Here is a 24,092-nt window from a genome sequence, read left to right as displayed (position 1 = left end):
ACTACAGCCCTGCCCATACACTTCACTCCTCTATCACCAACCTGCTTGCTGAACCTCTGTCTCACCACCAACCCCTAATCTGTCTCACCACCAACCCCTCGCCCACACTGTCCCACTGGCCTGGAATTCCCATCCCCCTTTTATATGCCTCCTCGACCTCTCAGCTGCCCTCCTCGACCTCTCAGCTGCCTTTGACACTGTGGACCACCCCCTTCTCCTCAACACGCTATCTGACCTTGGCTTCACAGACTCCGTCCTCTCCTGGTTCTCCTCTTATCTCTCCGGTCGTTCTTTCTCAGTCTCTTCTGCAGGCTCCTCCTCCCCCTCCCATCCTCTTACTGTGGGGGTTCCCCAAGGTTCAGTTCTTGGTCCCCTTCTGTTCTCGATCTACACTCACTCCCTTGGTGACCTCATTCGCTCCCATGGCTTCAACTATCATCTCTACGCTGATGACACCCAAATCTACATCTCTGCCCATGCTCTCTCTCCCTTCCTCCAGGCTCGCATCTCCTCCTGCCTTCAGGACATCTCCATCTGGATGTCTGCCTGCCACTTAAAACTCAACATGTCCAAGACTGAACTCCTTGTCTTCCCTCCCAAACTCTGCCCTCTCCCCAACTTTCCCATCACTGTTGACGGCACTACCATCCTTCCCATCTCACAAGCCCGCAACCTTTGTGTCATCCTCAACTCCACTCTCTCGTTCACCCCTCACATTCAAGCCGTCACCAAAACCTGCCGGTCTCACCTCCACAACATTGCCAAGATCTGTCCTTTCCTCTCCATCCAAACTGCTACTCTGCTCATTCAAGCTCTCATCCTATCCCATCTGGATTACTGTATCAGCCTCCTCTCCGATCTCCCATCCTCCTGTCTCTCCCCACTTCAATCCATACTTCACGCCGCTGCCCAGATTGTCTTTGTCCAGAAACGCTGTGGGCATGTTACTCCCCTCCTCGAAAATCTCCAGTGGCTACCAATCAACCTACACATGAGGCAAAAACTCCTCACCCTTGGCTTCAAGGCTGTCCATCACCTCGCCCCCTCCTACCTCACCTCCCTTCTCTCCTTCTACAGCCCAGCCCGCACCTTCCGCTCCTCTGCCGCTAATTTCCTCACCGTGCTTCGTTCTTGCCTGTCCCACCATCAACCCCCGGCCCACGTCATCCCCCTGGCCTGGAACGCCCTCCCTCCGCACATCCGCCAAGCTAGCTCTCTTCCTCCCTTCAAGGCCCTACTGAGAGCTCACCTCCTCCAGGAGGCCTTCCCAGACTGAGCCCCCTCCTTCCTCTCCTCCTCCCCATCCCCCCGCCTTACCTCCTTCCCCTCCCCACAGCACCTGTATATATGTATATATGTTTCTATTTATTACTCTATTTTATTTGTACATATTTATTCTATTTATTTTATTTTGTTAATATGTTTTGTTTTGTTCTCTGTCTCCCCCTTCTAGACTGTGAGCCCACTGTTGGGTAGGGACCGTCTCTATATGTTGCCAACTTGTACTTCCCAAGCACTTAGTACAGTGCTCTGCACACAGTAAGCACTCAATAAATACGATTGATTGAATGAATACACCAGACCACCACTCTCTCCACCTTCAAAGCCTTATTAAGGTCACATCTCTTCCAAGAGGCCTTCTCTGATTTAGCCCTCTTTTCCCTAACTCCATTTCCCTTCTGCATTGTCTATGCACTTGGATCTTTACCCTTCAAGCACTTGATAGTCCTCCCACCATCAGCCCTACAGCCCTTATGTACATATACATAATTTATTTATTTATATTGTCTGTCTCCCTCTCTAGACCGTAAATTTGTTATGGGCAGGGAACTGTCTGACATCTCTGTTGCGCTGTATTCTCCCAAATGCTCAGTGTAAGTGCTCTGCACACATTGAGCACTCAATAAATACCGCTGATTGATTGATTATCTGGGACCAGGAGTCAAGAGACCTACCTTTAAGTCCTGACACACTCTCTCATTCATTCCTTCTCTCATTCATTCAATCATATTTATTGAGTGCTTACTGTGTGCAGAGCTCTGTACTAAGCACTTGGAAAGAGCAATTCAGCAATAAAGAGACAATCCCTGCCCTGGGGGTAGGGATAGACATCAAAACAAGTAAACAGGCATCAATATAAATGAATAGAATGATAGATATATCAGTGTGGCTCAGTGGAAACAGCACGGGCTTTGGAGTCAGAGGTCATGGGTTCTAATTCTGGCTCTGCCAATTAGCTGTGTGTCTTTGGGCAAGTCACTTAACTTCTCTGTGCCTCAGTTACCTCATCTGTAAAATGGGGATTAAGAATGTGACCCCCCCGTGGGACAACCTGATCACCTTGTAACCTCCCCAGAGCATAGAACAGTGCTTTGCACATAGTAAGCGCTTAATAAATGCCATTATTTTATTATTACATATACACATCAAAACAAGTAAACACCTTGCCAAGTGAATCACCTTGGGGAAGTCACTTATTTTTTCTGGGCCTCAGTTTCCTCATCAGTTAAATGGGAATGAAATGCCCATTCACTCTCTCTCTTAGATTATGAGCCCCATGAGGAGCCAGGATTAGGTCCAATATGATTATCTCATATCTTCTCCAGTGTCTAGCATAGTGCTTGGAACATAGGATAGGTGTTTAAATATCCCTGTTACTCATTATTATTCAGTTCCTCCCTGACCTGTTGTGGCTACCAGGCCAATAACTGAATCATCTCCTTTCGCCTCTGTCTTTTTTGGGAGGCCCAAAAAATCCAGCTGCAGTTGGTGCCAATTTGCAGAAAATGAAAATATAAATAATAGACTAAAAGTTCTTTCTCCCCAGCACTTCCCTTGATCTGGCTTTTATTATTAATTATAATAATAATATTAATTATAATGATGGTATTTGTTACATCCTTACTATATGCCAGGCACTGTACTAAGCACTGGGGTGGGATACAACAAATCAGGTTGGACACAGTCCCTAACCCACGTGGGGCTCACAGTGTCAATCCCCATTTTGCAGATGAGGAAAATGAGGCCAGGAGAACTGAAGTGACTTGCCCAAGGTCACACAGCAGATAAGTGGCAGAGCCAGGATTAGAACCCATGACCTTCTGGCTCCCGGGCCCGTGCTCTATCAACTACGCCATGCTATTATCATTATTACTGGTGCAGATTCTTCAAAATGTTCAATATGGTGTCATTTTGTTATGCCCATGCACTGGGAAGGAGGTGACCGTGGACTGTGTCCTTTCCTGATGGTCGCAGGTGCAGCAGCAGCAGCTAAATTTTGCACTTGATTAAGTTCAGGAGAGAGGCGGGGGCCAACCCTCTGGAGACCTTCCAACGAGGCCCTGTGATAAAGCATCCTTTAGCATCATAACAAAATGCTCTGCTTTTCTCCTGATGTCCGGTTTCGAAATTGATACATCAAGAGGTTTAGCTTCAGGAGTCCTTCATCGTAAGAAGACTATTCTCTACCTTTAGGATAAATAAAAGGCTTATACATTTTAATGGATCTTGGAAACCTAGTATTTCCCCCTCCTCGTTGGCTCCCCTGTAATGCACCTAACAAAAAAAATAGCAGGTTTCCCAGGATGCTCTGGTTTCAGGGAAGCTAAAAGTTTCTTGAATTGTGATTTGGATTGTGATTTCTCCTTCAGCCAGCCCTGGGGCGCCCTCCAGAGTTTATCTTTTTTTAAATGATTTTTAACACCACACAGCCCACAGATTTTGTCCTGGCAAATTTGGAGCAAGTAGTAGTAGTAATAGTAAGAGTAGTAGTATGGAGAAGCAGCGTGGCTCAGTGGAAAGAGCACAGGCTTTGGAGTAGGAGGTCATGGGTTTAAATCCTGGCTCTGCCAATTGTCAGCTGCGTGACTTTGGGCAAGTCACTTAACTTCTCTGAGCCTCAGTTACCTCATCTGTAAAATGGGGATTAAAACTGCGAGCCCCACGTGGGACAACCTGATCACCTTGTATTCCCCCAGCGCTTAGAACAGTGCTTTGCACATAGTAAGTGCTTAACAAATGCCATCATTATTAGTAGTAGTAGTAGTAGTATTTATGAAGCACTTTCAGCGTGCGGAGTATTGTATTAAGCACTGGCCAAGAATACACACGTGAGAATTAGACAGGGTCCCTGGCCCTCAAGGAGCTCGCAATCCAAGAATGAATGGGGCAGGGGCCTGAAGAAGAAAACATAAGGAAAAATAATCAAATCAAGTAATTAATCAGTGACATTTGTTGAGCACTTGTGCAGAGCACTAAACTAGGTGCTTGGAAGAGTACAAAACAAGGCTGTGGTGGTGGTTGTAGCTGTGGTGGTTATTAATTAGGGCTGAGGTTTTGACCACTGGATTTTGAGAAGTGACGAAATGGCATCTCTGCTCCTCCAGCCACCGTGCCCGACTGCTTCTGCTGTTGGTAGGGGTTACTAGTCACTTTGTGTGTATTTGTGCATGTCTTACCTTGTTTAGTGCTTTTATTGTTTCATTTCTCCAGCTGCCAGTCCCTTCTAACCCCATTATACTTAATTAGTATTGGTATTTGTTAAGTGCTTACTATGTGCCAAGCACTGTTCTAAGCACTGGGGTAGATAGAAGATAATTAGGTTGTCCCACGTGGGGCTCACTGTCTTAATCCCCATTTTACAGATGAGGTAACCAAGGAACAGAGAAGTGAAGTGACTTGCCCAAAGTCACACAGCTGATAAGTGGCAGGGTCAGGATTAGAACTCACAACCTCTGACTCCCCAACCCCGGGTTCTTTCCACAAAGCCACGCTAATTGTGAGTCCCTTGAGGGTGCAGGGACTGTGTTGAATTGCTACCCATTTGAGAACGCTTTGTACACAGTAAGCATTCAATACTATTACTGCTACAGGACAGGGTCCAAGCTTAATTCCCAACTGTGTATTTTTTCCTGCCACTTAGTACAGTGCTGTGTACACAGCAAGCACTTAATAAATAGTACTACTACTACTACCATCATCACCACCACTACTGCTACTACCGCTATTAGCAACAGAAAAGCTGGAGGCAGATTCAGTCAGGATTAATTCAGGGGAGAACAGAGAGATTGATAGCTGAAAAGAGATTTAGCTCCTCTCTGATGAGTCTTTCCTCAGTCCTCCTGTTTCTTCTCACCCCAACTCCTTAAAGGGGCTTCTCTTGGCCTTCCGCAGCCAATCCTCATCACTGGATGGGGTCCTTGGGCTGAACGGCTCTTTTCAAATCAGATCAGGCTCCCAACTTTTGAGACTCCATAAATTCCTTAGGATATTTTCCCTTTACCTCCTATCAATCATCCATGTTTAATGTGCTCCCCAGGGTGATTAATGCTAATAATAATAATAATAATAATAATTTTGGTATTTGTTAAGCACTTACTGTGTGCCTAAGACTGTTCTAAGCACTGGGGGAGATACAAGGTAATCAGGTTGTCCCACATGGGGCTCACAGTCTTAATCCCCATTTTCCAGATGAGGTAACTGAGGCACAGAGAAGTTAAGTGATTTGCCCAAAGTCACACAGCTGATAAGTGACAGAGCTGGGATTAGAACCCATGACCTCTGACTCCCAAGCCCATTCTCTTTCCACTGCTATGCATGAAGGCTTCATGTTTGAGAACAAGCCTGATTCCTGCCCTCAGTAAGCGTAGAATCCCATAGACCAACATAGAGTTGTTATCATTCATTCATTCATTCAATCGTATTTATTGAGTCCTTTCTGTCTGCAGAGCACTGTACTAAGTGCTTGGAAAGTACAATTCAGCAATTAAGAAAGACAATCCCTGCCTATACCAGGCTTACAGTCTAGGGGCAGGGAGACAGACATCAAAACAAGTAAACAGGCATCAGTATAAATAAACAGAATTATAGATATATACATATATACATAAGTGCTCTGGGGGGGAGAAGGGTGAAGAGCAAAGAGAGTGAGTAGGGGTGACAAGGAAGGGATGGGGAGTTGAGGAAAGGGGGGGAACAGTTTGGGAAGGCCTCCTGAAGGAGGTGAACCTTCAGTAGGGCTTGGAAAGGGGGAAGAGTGATTGTTTGGTGGATTTGAGGAGGGAGGGCATTCCAAGCCAGAGGTAGGATATGGGGCAGTGGTAGGTGGGGGGACAGGTGAGATGGAGGCATAGTGAGAAGGTTAACACCAGAGGAGCCGATTGTGCGGGCTGGGACATAGAAGGAGAGGAGGGAGATGAGGTAGGAGGGGGCAAGGTGATGGAGAGCTTTGAAGCCAATAGTGAGTTTTTGTTGGATACAGAGGTTGATAGGCAACCACTGGAGATTTTTGAGAAGTAGTGGTGACATGCCCAGTATGTTTCTGTAGAAAGTTAATCTGGGCAGCAGAGTGAAGTCTGGACTGAAGTAGGGGATGCAGGAGGTTGGGAGGTCAGAAAGGAGGCTGATGCAGTCATCCAGTCGGGATAGGATGAGTGATTGTACTAATGTGGCAGCGATTTGAATGGAGAGGAAAGGGTGGATCTTGGCAATGTTGTGAAGGTGAGACTGGCAGGATTTGGTGACGGATCGGATATGTGGGGTGAATGAGAGAGCGGAATCAAGGATGACACCAAGGTTGCAGGCTTGTGAGATGGAAAGGATGGTAGTGTCGTCCACAGTGATGGGAAATTACGGGAAAGGACAGGGCTTGAGAGGGAAGATAAGGACCTCTGTCTTGGATATGTTGAGTTTTAATTGGTGGGAGGACATCCAAGTAGAGATGTCCTGAAGGCAGGAAGAGAGGTGAGCTTGGAGGGAGGGAGAGAGAATCGGGGGGGAGATATAGATTTCGGTGTCATTCTTATAGAGATGATAGTTGAAACCGTAGGAGTGAATGAGCTCTCCAAGGAAGTGAGTGTAGATGGATAATAGAAGGGTGTAATAGATAAGAGTGTAGATAATAATAGAAGGGGACCAAGAACTGAACCTTGAAGGACCCCTACAGTTAGGGGATGGGAGGGGGAGGAGAAGTCCGTGAAGGAGACTGAGAATGAATGGCCAGAGAGATAAGAGGAGAACCAGGAAAGGACAGAGTTAGTGAAGCCAAGGTTGGATAATGTTTTGAAGAGAAGGAGATGGTCCACAGTGTCAAAGGCAGCTGAGAGGCCGAGGAGGATTAGGATGAAGTAGCAGCTGTTCGATTTAGCAAGAAGGAGATCATTGGTGACCTTTGAGAGGGTGGTTTCAGTGGAGTGAAGGGGGCAGAAGCCAGATTGGAAGGGGTCCAGGAGAGAGTTGGAGGAGAGGAATTTGAGACAGCGGATGTAGGCAACTTGCTCAAGGAGTTTGGAAAGGAATGGTAGAGAGAGACAGGGAGATAACTGTAGGGAGTCACAGAGTCAAGGGAAATGTTTAAATCCAACATAGTGCTTTCTTTAATCAGTCAGTCATGATCACCTTCATGTATTTGAGTGTCTACTATGTTTGGAGTAAAGTACTATATGTTTGGGAGAATACAGGCATACACTGTACTAAGCATTAGTTTTAAAATGAGCTGGGAAGCAAAGGAAACAAAATCACCCGCAAACACATCCAGCTGGAGAAAGCAACATGATTTGGAGGCCTGAACCACTCATTTAGTCATATTTGTTGAGCACTTACTGTGTGCAGAGCAATGAACTTTGCACTTGGTGCGTGACCTTGAGCAAGTCACTTTACTTCTCTGTGCTTCAGTTCTCTCACCTGTAAAATGGGGATTAAGACTATGAGACCCATGTGGGACAAGGACTGTGTCAAACCTGATTACCTTGTGTCTACACTAGTGCTTAGTACAGTGCCTGGCACATAGTAAGTGCTTAACAAGTATAATAATAATCATTATTTTCTTCTAACCACAGTGGTGCCCTTATTCTGGAGCTATAGATAGGGAATGAAGGTGGTAGGGGAGGTGTGGGGGAGAGATAAATAACTCATTTTTCTGATGGGAACACTGAGCCCCGGAACTGCAGGAAGGGGACAAGTCCTGTCTCCGATCTGCCAGCCCAGTGGTCCGTTTTCCAAACTATTCCAGGCCCAGGCCTGGCCTAACCACAGTGGTGCCCTTATTCTGGAGCTATAGATAGGGAATGAAGGCGGTAGGGGAGGTGCCGGGGAGAGATAAATAACTCATTTTTCTGATGGGAACACTGAGCCCCGGAACTGCAGGAAGGGGACAAGTCCTGTCCCCGATCTGCCAGCCCAGGGGTCCGTTTTCCAAACTATTCCAGGCCCAGACTCGAAACCTGAGATGCCGAGAAATCTCTGGCCCTGGCAGTGCCCCCGGGACTGTGGGCAGAGGCAGAGGCAGGGAATGGAGGCTGGGACAGCTGGCCGGGGGCAGAGATGGTGGTCTTGGGGCGGAGGAAGCAGACTGGGGGAGGAGTCAGCTGAATAGGGGTGCAGCCAGTGATCCTGGGGAGGAAGGAGCAGACTGGGGCAGAGTCAAATGACAGAGAGGGAGGAAGGAAGGGAAAAGGGTCCTGGGGGCGGAGTCAGATGACAGGAAGGGAGGGAGGGTTCTGGGGACGGAGTCACCGTTCTTGGGACGACATCAATGATGGAGCTGCTGCCGGGAAGCTGCTGGGGACCGCTATCCATCCTGCTGTCTTTCCTTCTGCTCACCCTCGGCCTCTACTGCGCCTACGTCCACTACATCCACCTGCGCTACGACTACATCCCCGGGCCGCCCAGGCCCAGGTGAGCGGCGGCGCTGCCCAGCCCAACCAACTCCCTGCGGGGATCATAATACTAATAATAATAATGGTATTTGTTAAGCGCTTACTATGTGCGTGCGAAGCGGCCGGGGATGAAGCGGGAGTCCGGGCCCCGGGGACGAGCTGTCAGTTCCGAGAGAAGGAGCAGGAGACACTGAAAATACACTTTGGCCCATCCAGCCCCTTGACCATAATAATAATGATGGTATTTGTTAAGAGCTTACGATATGACAAGCACTGTTCTAAGCGCTGGGGTAGATAAAAGGTAATCAGGTTGTTCCACGTGGGGCTCACAGTCTTCACCCCCATTTTACAGATGAGGGAACTGAGGCACAGAGAAGTTAAGTGACTTGCCCAAAGTCACACAAGTGATAAGTGGCAGAGTCGGGATTAGAACCCACGACCTCTGACTCCTAAGCCTGGTCTCTTTCCACCAAGCCAATGGTATTTGTTAAGCGTTCACTATGTGCCAAGCGCTTACCATGTGCCAAGTGCTCTTCTAAGTGCTGGGGTAGAGGCAGGGTAATCAGGTTGTCCCAAGTGACATAGAGAAGCATATAGAGAAGCAGCGTGGCTCAGTGGAAAGAGCTCGGGCTTTGGAGACAGAGGTCATGGGTTCGAATCCCGACCCTGCCACGTCTGCTGTGTGACCTTGGGCAAGTCACTTAACTTCTCTGAGCCTCAGTTACCTCATCTGTAAAGTGGGGATGAAGACTATGAGCCCCCCGTGGGGCAACTTGATCGCCTTGTAACCTCCCCAGTGCTTAGAACAGTGCTTTGCACATAGTAAGCGCTTAATAAATGCCATCATTATTATTATCATTATTATAGTAAGAGCTTAACCAATGCCATGGTTATTATTATTACTATTATGACCTTACTGCACCGACTCCCCAGTCTCTCTCTCTCTGGCCGGAGACTGGGTAATAAGGGGCAAGGTGACCCCGAGCTGAAACTGCGAGGAAAGCTTCGTTCTTGCTCTCCTCCAGTCTCGTACCACCCCCTTGTACTGCTTCTCGCCTCCATTGGGCCCCGGGGCTGCCAATCCATCCCTCACCTAATCCCCTTCCTTCCCTCTCCCTCCTTCCCTCCCTCCCTCCTCCTCTCTGCCCTTCCTGATGACTGATCCGGGCTGTGCAGCCTTCTCGGCTTCCACTTTCGTGGAAATCTTAGGCCTTTGTTTTTATGGCATCTAATAATGATAATAACAATAATAATAATAACAATGGTATTTGTTAAGCGCTTACTGTGTGCCAAGCGCTGTTCCAAGCACTGGGGTAGATACAAAGTAATCAGGTTGTCCCACATAGGGCTCACAGTCTTAATCCCCATTTTAATCCCTCTTAACTGAGGCACAGAGAAGTTAAGTGGCTTGCCCAAAGTCACATAGCAGACAAGTGGCGGAGCCAGTATTAGACCAGCGCTTAGAACAGTGCTTCACACATAGTAAGTGCTTAACAAATACTAAAAAATCCCCCAAAAACCACATCCTCTGACTCCCAAGCCCGTGATCTTTCCACTAAACCAGCACTTACTATGTTCCAGGAGCCGTACTAAGTGCTGGGGTAGATACACAGTCCACGTCCCACATGGGGCTCAGTCTTAACCCTCCTTTTACAGAGGAGGTAACAGAGGCCCAGAGAAGTAAAGTGACTTGCCCAAGATCACACAGCAGACAAGTGTCAGCATTGGGATTAGAACCCAGGTCCTTCTGACTCCCAGATTTGTTCTGTGTCCACGAGGCCACACTACTTGACATTCCTTCCTCAGCTCACACACCCCAGTTCTGGCTCTGCTGTTCCCTTAAAATAAACCAAACAGTTCAAGGGCACAGGACCCGTTCCAGAATCCTCCTCTCCATGAGGTTTCTTAGGGCTGTCTCACCAAAAAGCAGAGTCAAGGGCTGTATTGATCCTGGACAAAACAGTGACTAGTTCCCTCTGAGGCCAGAGGGCATCTAGATTAGGTATATCATGCTCACACTGAACACATTTAAAGGAATTGATGTTTGCAATCTTGTAGGAAAGTTTCATGGAAAAAAAGGAGGGGTGCCCAGGGGAGGAAGCCAGCAAATGGGTTCTTATTATTTTGTGTAACTGTTATAAATTTACAAAAATTTGTTGCACTGTAGCTCTAGCTGTTTCAAAATGGGGGAGGCCATCAATTAGTTCAAACTGTCTATGATTTCTGCTCTGCTGTTGGTGATTGGTCCATCCCTAATCATGCAGATAATAATAATAATGTGGTATTTGTTAAGCGCTAACTATGTGCCAGGCACTGTACTAAGCTCTGGATGGGAGGCCAGGCAGGCAACTGCCCCACTGTTCTCCCAGGTTTTCTGTTGTCCCCATCAGAAAAAGTATCCTGGGCAGGATGGACTGTGAAGCTGACCCAGAATGGATGCTTCCATGATACTTTGTGTTTTGGATGATAAAAACAGAAGTTAGCCCAAAACACCGCCACTGCTGCATTCAGAAGTCACTGAGCCCACTGGATCTCCCTGCTCAGCAGAACTATTGCCTCGAATTCTGCAGTAACTGTAGAAGGAACTTTAAATTCCAAGTTGGCCTTAATGTTCCCACAAGAATGTGCTTGTGCATGAGCTCTTCTTATAAGCATCTGGGAAGGGATCATTAATCACAGCAAGTAGCCCAATAGGCAAATGATCCCCCAGTTCACTTTCCCTCCAGGATACCCAGCTAATAAAATCAGTGAAATTAACACTAACCAGACGATGATAAACTGTTCACTCCATTTTGTCTGAATCAGATGGATTAGGGGAGACCGTGAGCATTACATGCCCCCAAATGGTTGATTAGCAGAGACGTGCAGCTGTTCTACATAACTAGACTCAATGAAGATGTAGGCTACTTGAGTCTTCTTTCATCCTTGCTACCCTCCTACTACAACCCAGCCCACACTCTTTGCTCCTCTAATGCCAACCTTCTCACTGTACCTTGATCTCGTCTATTTCTCTGCCGATCTCTCACCCACATCCTGCCTCTGGCCTGGAATGCCCTTCCTTCTCAAATCGGACAGGCAATTACTCCTCCTCCCCTCCCTTCAAAGCCTTATGGAAGGCACATCTCCTCCAAGAGTCCTTCCTTGACTAAGCTGCCCCTTTCCTCTTTTCCGACTTCCTTCTGCATCGCCCTGACTTGCTCCCTTTATTCATCCCTCCTCCCAGCCCCACAGCACTAAGGTACGTATCTGTAATTTATTTATATTGATGTCTGACTCCCTCTCTCGACTGTAAGCTCATTATGGGTAGGGAATGTGTCTGTTTATTGTTGTACTCTCCCAAGCATTTAGTACAGTGGTCTGCACACAGTAAGCGCTAAATAAATACAAATGACTGACTGACCGTTTGAGTCTTGTTAATGTTGGACTACCACAAAGGCCTAACCAGGAATTCCTCCTTTCAGTTTTTTGCTAGGGCACCTGCCTATCTTCTGGAATGTCATTAGCAAGAAGGAGCTGATCTATGATAACTTCCTGGAATGGTGAGCCTCTGTTGATAGTGTTGATTACAATACTGTTGGCTTTGAGGGCTGCTGTTACCCTCCTTACATCCTTCGGCCCTGTCAATACTTGTCTTGAGTCTGTAAACTTGTCTCTGTACTGTCAGCTCATTGTGGGCAGGGAATGTGTCTTCCCACACTGTTGTGTTGTACTCTCCCAAGTGCTTCATACAGTGCTCTCCACATAGTAAGTGCTCAATAAATAGGATTGCTTGATCAATAAATGGTATTTCTTCAACACAATTTGTGCAGAGCACTGTACTGAGTGCTTGGAAGAGTACAGTACAGCTGACATACATGATCCCTGCCACTGAGGAGCTTATTGAAAGAGTGAGGGAGTCTGTGATGGAGAAAGAGACTGGTGTTTACAAGAACCATTGTTCTAGGCCTTGAAAGCAAAGCACAGGTTGGTGCATTTTTTATTTATGGCCTGGTCATACTGAGAGAGGGAGAGAAAGACAGAGAGGTTGAGATTTTGTTTTGTCTGGTCCTGGAGAAAACAGACTATGTGGAGAAGGATAAAGAGGTTGCTTTTGAATTGGCCAGCTAAAATCCCTGAAATATAGTATAATACACCCAGCAAAGCCTTTACTTACCCTTAGATAAAATGGCCAGCTCAGAGTCTGTGGGGAGAGTACTTGGGGCCAAGAAGTTCCAAGCAGATTCAACTTCCTGGTGGCCAGATCTTGGAGAGGTTGAAATAATAATCATAATTGTGGTAGTTGTTAAGCACTTCCTCTGTGCTAAATACTATACTAAGCGCTGGGGCAGGTGCAATTCAATCCAATTGGTCATAGTCCCTGTCCCGCATGCAGCCCACTGTTTAAAGGGGAGGGAGGACAGATATAGAATCCCCATTTTTCAGATGAGGGAAGTGAGGCATAGAGAAGTGAAGTAACTTGCCCGAAGTCACACTGTAGGCAAGTGCCGGAGCCAGGATTAGAACGCATCTCCTCTGATTCCAAAACCTGGACTTCTTTTCATTAGGACATGCTGCTTCTCCTGAAGATGAAGAAGCTTGGATGGCAGAGTTTCTTACTGCCCTTTTACTCTTTTTAATAAATAGTCTCTTAATTTTGTAGGATGCCATTCTTTTTGGAGTTTACCTCTTCTTCTGCTTCATTTCCTCCTCAGGGCTAAGGAGTATGGGCCAGTCGTGCGTGTAAATGCTTTCCACAGAATCTCAGTTTTTCTCACAAGCCCTGAAGCTGTAAAGGTATGGTGAATGGAGCATCTCTTTTTTTAAATGTTACTTGTTAAGTGCCTACTATGTGCCAAGCACTGTAAGAAGTGCTGGGGTTGATACAAGCCAATCAGTTTGGACACTGTCCATATCCCACATGGGGCTCACAGTTTTCATTCCCATTTTACATATGAGGTAACTGAGTCCCAGGGAAGTGAAATGATTTGCCCAAAGTCACATGGCTTACAAGTGGCAGAGCCAGGATTAGTACCCAGGTCCTTCTGACTCCCAGTCCACTGCTTTATCCACTAGACCACGGTGCTTCTCTTTAAGACATCCCTCTTCTCTCAGGCAGGTGAACTGTCTGGATTTCACAAGTCCTGTTACCCTTTAAAACACTCTGTCACCTTGCCCCCTCCTAGCTCACCTCGCTACTCTCCTTTTACAATCCAGCCTGCACACTTTGCTCCTCTAATGCCAACCTACTCGATCTCATCTATCTCATCGCCAGCCTCTTCCCCACACCCTGCCTCTGATCTGGAATGCCCACCCTCTTCATATCCATCAGACAATTGCCTTCCCCATCTTCAAAGCCTTATTGAAGGCACCTCTGCAAGAGGCCTTCCCTCACTAAGCCCTCTTTTTCTTTTCTTCCACTCTCTTCTGCGTCACCCTGACTTGCTCTCTCTATTTATCCCCCCTCCAACCCTGAGAGAGTCTCACCTGGAGTGTTTCCAGTACTCTACCAGTCTCGACTACGGGAGGAAGAGTCAAGCAGAGGCCTGTCCATTCCATTCTTAGCTTGGCCAGTGGCTAGCAAGTGGAAGGCAATCTGCTGCAAGTCAAAACTCACCTGTGCTGGGCGGCAGAGGCATTGGAGAGAGTCGAGGGTGGAGACTCAGGTTTATTGCGCTGAAGGAGGCAATGGTAAACCGCTTCCGTATTTTTACCAAGAAAATTCTATGGATATACTACCAGAACAAGTGCTGATGGTGGAGGGGCGTTCTGGGAGAGATGTGTCCGTGGCATCGCTATGGGTCAGACATGACTCGACAGCATAAGACAACAACCCAACTCACAGTACTTATGTCCATATCCATAACTAATTTATTTATATTAATGTTTGACTCCCCCTGTAGACTGTAAGCTCACTGTGGGCAGGAAATGTGTCTGTTATATTGTACTCTCCCATGCTTTTAGTACAGTTCTCTGCACACAGTAAGCTCTCAATACTATTGATTGATTGATGCAGTTTTTCAGGAGCACCTAGAGATGCTAGAGTGGCTGTGGAAACCTTGGAGGGTATTCATCCTGCAAATCATGCTACCAGTTAATGAGATTTCAGGTTTGCAAGGAAAATGTTGCACTTTTGTGGTGAATTGCAATTCCGGGGACAGAACAGTTCCTGGCCCACGTCATCCCCCCTGGCCCATGTCATCCCCCTGGCCTGGAATTCCCTCCCTCCCAACATCCGCCAAGCTAGCTCTCTTCCTCCCTTCAAGGCCCTACTGAGAGCTCACCTCCTCCAGGAGGCCTTCCCAGACTGAGCCCCCTCCTTCCTCTCCCCCTCATCCCCCTCCCCATCCCCCCCATCTTACCTCCTTCCCTTCCCCACGGCACCTGTATATATGTATATATGTTTGTACATATTTATTACTCTATTTATTTATTTATTTATTTTACTTGTACATATTTATTCTATTTATTTTATTTTGTTAGTATGTTTGGTTTTGTTCTCTGTCTCCCCCTTCTAGACTGTGAGCCCACTGTTGGGTAGGGACTGTCTCTAGATGTTGCCAACTTGTACTTCCCAAGCGCTTAGTACAGTACTCTGCACACAGTAAGCACTCAATAAATACGTTTGATTGATTGATTGATTGGTCCCCACTCACCCGAGATCCTCAAGAGAGCTAAAGAGCTTGTCAGGGATTTAGCTCACACAAGCTCAGTTGCCGTGGGAGTTGCTGAGCCCCTCCAGGGATGTTGAGCCCAGACAGCTTATCTGACATCACCCTCTCTCCCAGGAGCTAAGATAAAGCCAAATGGCACTGAAACTGCCAGATGATCTGGTATCTGCCTCTTTGGATGGGACCGCTAATTAGTGTTTTTAGAATAATTATAATAATAGTGGTGTTTGTTAAGCAGATATTGTGTGTCAGGCACTGTTCTAAGCATAGGGAAAGATACAAGGTAATAAAGTTAGACCCAGTCCCTGTCCCACATGGGGCTTACTGTCTTAATTCCCACAGGACAGATGAAGTAACTGAGGCACAGGGAAGTGAAGCGACTTGACCAAGATCACACAGAAGACAAGTGTCAGAGCTGGGATTAGTACTCAGATCCTTCTGACTCTGATGCCTGTGCTTCATCCACTAGGCCACGCTGCTTCTTTTACTGTAACCCACAGTGTAGTATCACTCCTACTGTCCGCCTCCTTCGCTCTTATGCTCAAGCTGCTAAACACTGCTGGTGAAAGCCTAAACACCAAGCCAACCTTGTTCACTTCGAGTTTATCTTTCCCTGCCTTAACTCTGCCCTCTCCTCTGCCACGCAAAACTATTTCTCCTCCCTTATTGACACCCATGCCCATCATCCCTGTCAGCTCTTCCGTATATTTAACTTCCTTCTTAGGTCCCCTGTTCCTACCCCTCCTCCATCCCTCACCCCCAACAATCTGGCCTCCTACTTCATTAGTAAAATTAACTCCATCAGGTCTGAGCTCCCCAAAGTCACTCCTCCCCCTTCTCCAACACCCCCCGCTCTCAAACCTCTCTGCTACTCTCCCATCCTTCCCAGAAGTATCTTCAAATGAGATCTCCTCCCTCCTCTCAAGTGCTACTCCACTCACCTGTGCTTCAGACCCCATTCCCTCTCATCTTAACAAATCTCTCACCCCTTCCCTCCTCCCCTCCTTAACTTCCATCTTCAACCGCTCACTCTCCACTGGTTCCTTCCCCTCTGCCTTCAAACATGCCCACATCTCCCCCATCCTAAAAAAAGCCTCTCTTGACCCCACCTCCCCTTCTAGTTATCGCCTATCTCCCTCCTACCCTTCCTTTCCAAACTCCTAGAACGAGTTGTCTACACCCCCTGCCTCAAATTCCTCAACGCCAACTCTCTCCTTGACCCCCTCCAATGTGGCTTCCATCCGCTGCACTCCACTGAAACTGCCCTCTCAAAGATCACCAATGACCTCCTTCTTGCCAAATCCAATGGCTCCTACTCTATCCTAATCCTCCTCGACCTCTCAGCTGCCTTCGACACTGTGGACCACCCCCTTCTCCTCAACACACTATACAACCTTGGCTTCACAGACCCCGTCCTCTCCTGGTTCTCCTCTTATCTCTCCAGCCGTTCATTCTCAGTCTCCTTTGCGGACTCCTCCTCCCCCTCCCATCCCCTTACTGTAGTGGTTCCTCAAGGGTCAGTTCTTGGTCCACTTCTGTTCTCTATCTACACTCACTCCCTTGGTGAACTCATTCGCTTCCATGGCTTCAACTATCATCTCTACGCTGATGACACCCAAATCTACATCTCTGCCCCTGCTCTCCCTCCCTCCCTCCAGGCTCGTGTCTCCTCTTTCCTTAAGGACATCTCCAGCTGGATGTCTGCCCACCATCTAAAATTCAACATGTCCAGGACTGAACTCCTTATCTTCCCTCCCAAACCCTGCCCTTTCCCTGACTTTCCCATCACTGTAGATGGTACTACCATCCTTCCCGTCTCACAAGCCCACAGCCTTGGTGTCATCCTCGACTCCACTCTCTTGTTCACCCCACACATCTAATCCGTCACCAAAACCTGCCGGTTTCACCTCTGCAACATTGCCAAGATCCTCCCTTTCTTCTCCATCCAAACCGCTAACCTTGCTGATTCAATCTCTTATCCTATCCCGACTGGATTACTGCATCAGCCTCCTCTTTCATCTGCCATCCTCCTACCTCTCCCCACTTCAGTCTATACTTCACTCTGCTGCCCAGATTATCTTTGTGCAGAAACGCTCTGGGCATGTCACTCCCCTCCTCAAAAATCTCCAGTGGCTGCCTGTCAACCTCTGAATCAAGCAAAAACTCCTCACTCTCGGCTTCAAGGCTCTCCATCACCTCACCCCTTCCGACCTCACCTCCCTTCTCTCCTTCTACAGCCCAGCCCCCACCCTCCGCTTCTCTGCCGCTAACCTCCTCACTGTACCTCGTTCTCACCTGTCCCGCCGTCGACCCCCGGCCCACGTCCTTCTCCTGGCCTGGAATGCGCTCCCTTCACACATCCACCAAGCTAGCTCTCTTCCTCCCTTCAAAGCCCTGCTGAGAGCTCACCTCCTCCAGGAGGCCTTCCCAGACTGAGCCCCCTTTTTCCTCTCCTCCTCCTCCTCCCCTCCCCATCACCCCCCCTTCTACCCTACCCCCTTCCCCTTCCCCACAGCACTTGTAAATATTTGTGCATATTTATTACTCTATTTTTTGTACATATTTATTACTCTATTTTATTTATGATGCATATATAGCTATAATTCTATTTATTCTGATGGTTTGGTTTTGTTGTCTGTCTCCCCCTTTTAAACTGTGAGCTCTTTGTTGGGTAGGGACCATCTCTATATGTTGCCGATTTGTACTTCCCAAGCGCCTAGTACACTCTGTAAGAGCTCAATAAATAAGATTGAATGAATGAATGAATAAATGTAATGCTGTGATGTAATAATATTGTAGTAGTGTTATCATTATTATTATAATACTATTCTAATATCTCCACTTTCTCAGTGAAAACTTGATTCATACATTGCTCTGAAAAATCAGCTGCTAAGAGATCTTGTAGTCACCCCACCTAGTTTTCACAGCAACCATATTCGTCACCATGAAATAAGGGAAGCAGTGTTTAGCATAGTGTTTGGCACATAGTAAGACTTAAATACATACCATGACTAAAGACATAAGGTTAGTAATTCAGTGTTCCCTAAACTGAGCTCTGTGAACAATCAGTCGGTGGCCTTTATTGAGCAACCAAGTACTTGACATTGTACTAAGCTCTTGGGAAAGTACAGCACAAGCAAGACACATGTTCCATGCTGTTGAGGAGCTCACAATACAAAGTTGAACAGACAAAAACTCTTCATATTTAATAGGTGTAGGAGGCTATGACAGTGGTTGAAATATATCAAGATGAAATGGTGGAATAAAGAAATGAATATGCAAATGAAAATCCAGAACTGCTGAGGCTAGGAAATAAAACAGAAAAGTGTTAATGGCAGTATTTCTCATGAGATACAGGAAATGGACCCAAAGGAAGCAGTGTTTGTCTTCTGTGCATCCAGCGGCAAAGACATGATCTCTCACGATGTTTGGCATCTTCCCTTCTCTATGTCGTTTCTGATCTCCTGATGTGAAGTGCCTATCTGTATCCTGAAGAGGGTGTGAAACTCCATTTACCGATACTTAGAAAGTGTCGATTCCTCTGGATGTGTGGCAGGAGGATTCAACAAGTTCAAGTGGTGTTGGATAGATTCATGAGCGAGTGGCTCATAATGGGTCCCTGGAGGAAAAGTGAGACATATAGAGGGGGATAAATAGATAAGGATGTTGGATGGTTTGTCCCTAAACATCAAGCTGGGAAAAAGATCTGTGGTTCCCGCAAGCCTCCTGGTGCTACTTCTGAAGACGGACTGTTGGCCTGGATGACGTTGGTCTGAGCCAGTAATAGCAGTGCCATTGGGCTTAGGCTCTTATGGGGGGAGGGTTGACCATGGGCCAGAAACACTTGCCTCAGAGCAGTGGTTTGCTCTGGATTGAGTCCTTCCTGTTAATCTTTCCCTTTCTGTGCTTCAGTCAACCAAACAGTAGTATTTATTGAACTCTCTACTGCATGTCCTTCTGGGCAGGGAATGTGTCTGTTTATTATTATGTTGTACTCTCCCAAGCACCTACTACAGTGCTCTGCAAACAGTAAACAATAAATACAATTGAATGAATGAATGTAGAGTACTGTACCAAGTGCTTGGGAGACTACAGCAGAAGTTGACGTGATCCCTGCCCTGAAGGAACTGATGACCCTTTCCTCTTCCAACATTCAATATACATGGATTGACCATGAATTTCCCTTCCAGGAATTCCTGATGTCCCCAAAGTACCAAAAGGATTCCCGCGTTTACGGCCAGCTCCACAGTTTCTTTGGGGAAAGGTAGGTGAGAACAACTAATCAATCAATGGTATTTATTGAGTGCTTACTCCACCTTACTAAGGTGCTTGGGGGATTACAATACAATAGAGTTGGTAGACCCAATCTCTGACCATGAGGAGTTTACAGTCAGAAAACATTCAAGACATAATAATGATGGCATTTATTAAGCACTTACTATGTACAAAGAACTGTTCTAAGCACTGGGGAGGTTACAAGGTGATCAGGTTGTTCCATGGGGGGCTCACAGTCTTAATCCCCATTTTACAGATGAGGTAATTGAGGCACAGAGAAGTTAAGTGATTTGCCCAAAGTCACACAGCTGACAATTGGCAGAACCGGGATTTGAATCCATGACCACTGACTCCAAAGCCCGTGCTCTTTCCACTGAACCACGCTGCTTCTCATGTCTCCTCAATCCTCAAAAAACTCCAGTGGTTGCCCATCCACCTCCACATCTAACAAAAAGTCCTCACCACTGGCTTTAAAGCTCTCCACCACCTTGCCCCCTCCTACCTCACCTCATTTCTCTCCTTCTACAACCCAGCCTGCACACTTTGCTCCTCTAGTAGTCACCTTCTCTTTGTGCCTCGATTTTGCCTGTCTTGCCGCCAACCCCTGGCCCACAACCTGCCTCTGGCCTGAAACACCCTGTCTCCTCAAATCTGACAGACGATTACTCTTACCCACTTCAAAGCCTTATTGAAGGCACGTCTCATTCAAGAGGCCTTCCCAGACAAAACCCCACCTTTACTCATCTCCCACTCCCTTCTGCATTGCCCTGACTTGCTCCCTTTGCTCTTCCCCCAACTCCCAGACCCACAGCACTTAGGTACATATCTGTAATTGTATTGATTTGTATTGATGTCTGTCTCTCCCACTCTAGACTGTAAGCCCATTATGGGCAGGGAATGGGCCTGTTTATTGCTGTATTGAACCGTGTTTTGCACACAGTATGGACTCAACAACTATTATTGAATGAATGAATGAATGACTATGGTCTAGATGGCGAGATAGACATTAGAGTAAGTCACAGATAGAGGAAATGTCAGTGTATAAGTTATGTACATAAGTGCTGTGGTGCTGGGGGTGAGATGAATATCATGTCCTTAAGAGGGTAAAGATCCAAGTGTATAGGTGATGCAGAGGAGAAGGTAAATAAGGTGAGGAAAAGAGGGATTAGTCAGGGAAGACCTTTTGGAGGAGATGTGATTATTAGCAGGACTTTGAAGCTGGGGAAGGTGGTGTTCTGTTCATTCATTCAATCATATTTATTGAGCGCTTACTGTGTGCAGAGCACTGTACTAAGCGGTTGGGAAGTACAAGTTGGTCCCTACCCAACAGTGGGCTCACAGTCTAGAAGTGGGAGACAGACAACAAAACAAAACATATTAACAAAATAAAATAAATAGAATAAATATGTACAAGTAAAATAAATAACTAGAGTAATAAATATGTACAAACATACATACAAACATATATACATATATACAGGTGCTGTGGGGAGGGGAAGGAGGTAAGGCAGGGGGGATGGTGACGGGGAGAGAGGAAGAGGAAGGAGGGGGCTCAAACTGGGAAGGCCTGCCAGAGGAGGTGAACTCTCAGTAGGGCTTTGAAGGGAGGAAGAGAGCTAGCTTGGCGCATGTGCAGAGGGAGGGCATTCCAGGCCAGGGGGATGACGTGGGCCATGGGTCGATGGCGGGACAGGCAAGAACGAGGCACGGTGAGGAGATTAGCAGCAGAGGAGCGGAGGGTGCGGGGTGGGCTGTAGAAGGAGAGAAGGGAGGTGAGGTAGGAGAAGGTGAGATGATGGAGAGCCTTGAAGCTGAGTGTGAGGAGTTTTTGCCTGATGCGTAGGTTGATTGGTAGCCACTGGAGATTTTTGAGGAGGGGAGAAACATGCCCAGAGCGTTTCTGCACAAAGACGATCCAGGCAGTGGCGTGAAGTATGGATTGAAGTGGGGAGAGACAGGAAGATGGGAGATCAGAGAGGAGGCTGATGCAGTAATCCAGACGGGATAGGATGAGAGATTGAATGAGCAGGGTAGCGGTTTGAATGGAGAGGAAAGGGAGGATCTTGGCAATGTTGCAGAGATGAGACCGGCAGGTTTTGGTGACAGATTGGATCTGAGGGGTGAATGAGAGAGCGGAGTCGAGGATGACACCAAGGTTGCGGGCTTGTGAGACGGGAAGGATGGTAGTGCTGTCAACAGTGATGGGAAAGTCAGGGAGAGGGCAGGGTTTGGGAGGGAAGATAAGGAGTTCAGTCTTGGACATGTTGAGTTTTAGATGGCAGGCAGACATCCAGCAGGAGATGTCCTGAAGGCAGGAGGAGATACGAGCCTGGAGGGAGAGAGAGAGAGCAGGGGCAGAGATATAGATTTGGGTGTCATCAGTGTAGAGATGATAGTTAAATCTGTGGGAGCGAATGAGTTCACAAAGGGAGTGAGTGTAGATAGAGAACAGAAGGGGACCAAGAACTGACCCTTGTGAAACCCCTACAGTAAGGGGATAGGAGGGGGAGGAGGAGCCCGCAAAAGAGACTGAGAATGAACGACCAAAGAGATAAAAGGAGAACCAGGAGAGGACAGAGTCTGTGAAGCCAAGGTTGGATAGTGTGTTGAGGAGAAGGGGGTGTTCCAGTGTTGAAGGCAGCTGAGAGGTCGAGGAGGATTAGGATAGAGTAGGAGCCATTGGATTTGGCAAGCAGGAGGTCATTGGTGACCTTTGAGAGGGCAGTTTCTGTGGAATGTAGGGGTTGGAAGCCAGATTGGAGGGGGTCAAGGAGAGAGTTGGCGTTACGGATTTCGAGGTGTAGTCAGCTTGTTCAAGGAGTTTGGAAAGGAATGGTAGGAGGGAGATAGGGCAATAACTATAAGGTGAGGTGGGGTCAAGAGAGGGTTTTTTTAGGTTGGGAGAGACATGGGCATGTTTGAAGGCAGAGGGGAAGGAACCAGTGGATAGTGAACGGTTGAAGATGGAAGTTAAGGAGGGGAGAAGGGACGGAGCGAGAGATTTCATATGATGGATATGAACATATTTCATATGTTGGATATGAGTATGTCCAAAACTCAGCTCCTTATCTTCCCTCCCAAACCCTGTCCTCTCCCTGACTTTCCCATCGCTTTAGACGGGCACTACCATCCTTCCCGTCTCACAAGCCCGCAACCTTGGTGTCATCCTTGACTCCGCTCTCGCATTCACCCCACACATCCAATCTGTCAACAAAACCTGCCAGTCTCACCTCCACAGTATCTCCAAGATCTGCCCTTTCCTCTCCACCCAAACAGCTACCTTGCTGGTTCAGTCTCTCATCCTATCCCGACTGGATTACTGCATCAGCCTCCTCTGTGATCTCCCATCCTTCTGTCTCTCCCCGCTTCAGTCCGTACTTCACTCTGCTGCCCAGATTATCTTTGTACAGAGACACTGTGGGCATGTCACTTCCCTCCTCAAAAATCTCCAGTGGTTGCCTATCAGCCTTCGACTCAAGCAAAAACTCCTCACTCTCAGCTTCACCTCCCTCCCTCCTACCTCACACCTCCCTTCTCTCCTTCTCCTGCCCAGCCCGCACCCTCCTCTCCTCTGCTGCTAACCTCCTCACTGTGCCTCATTCTCGTCTGTCCCGCCATCAACCCCTGGCCCAAATTTTGTTGTCTGTCTCCCCCCTTCTAGACTGTGAGCCCATTGTTGTGTAGGGACCATCTCTGTTTGTGGCCGACTTGTACTTCCCAAGCACTTAGTACAGCGCCCTGCACACAGTAAGCGCTCAATAAATATGATTGAATGAATGAATCAATACGAAGTGGGAGGGAGTTCCAGGGCAGAGGCAGGAGGTGGGTGAGGGGTCAGCAGTGAGACAGACAAGGTTGAAGTATGTGAGTAGGTTGGTATTAGAGGAGGTGACAGTATAAACTGAAGTGTGAAGTAGGAGACAACTGAAGTAAGAGAGGAGGGAGAGAGCTGATTGAGTGCCTTAAAGCTGATGGTAAAGAGTTTCTATGTGGTGAAGAGATGGATAGGCAACTATTATAGGTTTGAGGAGTGGGGAGACATGGACTGAATGTCTTTTTTAAAAAAATGATCCAGGCAGTAGAGTGAAGTATGGACTAGAGAGGGGAAAGACAGAATGCAGGAAGCTCAGGGAGGAGGCTGATGGGATATGATAAGTACTTGGATCAGTATGGTAGAAAATTTGGATCGATCAATCAGTGGTATTTACTGAGTGCTTACTAGGTGTTGAGCACTGTACTAAACACTTGGGAGGAAAGTTCAATGCAGTAGAGATGGTAGACTTGATCCTTGCCCAGAAGAAGGGATGAATTCTAGAAGTGTAGTGAGGGTAGAAATGACAGGATTTGGTGACAGACTGAATATACAGGTGGAATGAGAAGGATGAGTCAAGGATAATGTTAAGGTTATGGATATGTAAGACAGGGAAAGTGGTGATGTTGTCTACGGTAAAGGAAAAGTCTTGGGGAGGACAGGGTTTCAGTGGGAAGATGAAGAGTTCTGTGTTGGCTTGTGGTT

At 47.2% G+C, this 24,092-nt stretch overlaps 1 protein-coding gene across 1 annotated transcript in view; it reads left to right on the top strand.

Annotated features, from left to right (window-relative positions):
* HHIPL1 (HHIP like 1) overlaps positions 1-24,092 on the top strand; it is a gene marked incomplete at its 5' end in the record, with an annotated part of 108,743 nt that overhangs the window by 63,154 nt on the left and 21,497 nt on the right. The window contains 3 exons of the mRNA XM_038746041.1: positions 12,116-12,193; positions 13,346-13,427; positions 19,492-19,565. Of these exons, the coding sequence (XP_038601969.1) occupies positions 12,116-12,193; positions 13,346-13,427; positions 19,492-19,565 (234 nt within the window). The remainder of the gene's footprint in view (positions 1-12,115; positions 12,194-13,345; positions 13,428-19,491; positions 19,566-24,092) is intronic.

This window comes from Tachyglossus aculeatus, chromosome 1, assembly GCF_015852505.1.
Source record: "Tachyglossus aculeatus isolate mTacAcu1 chromosome 1, mTacAcu1.pri, whole genome shotgun sequence".
In the NCBI taxonomy this organism is placed as follows: domain Eukaryota; kingdom Metazoa; phylum Chordata; class Mammalia; order Monotremata; family Tachyglossidae; genus Tachyglossus; species Tachyglossus aculeatus.
This window is presented reverse-complemented; position numbering and strand designations above follow the sequence as displayed.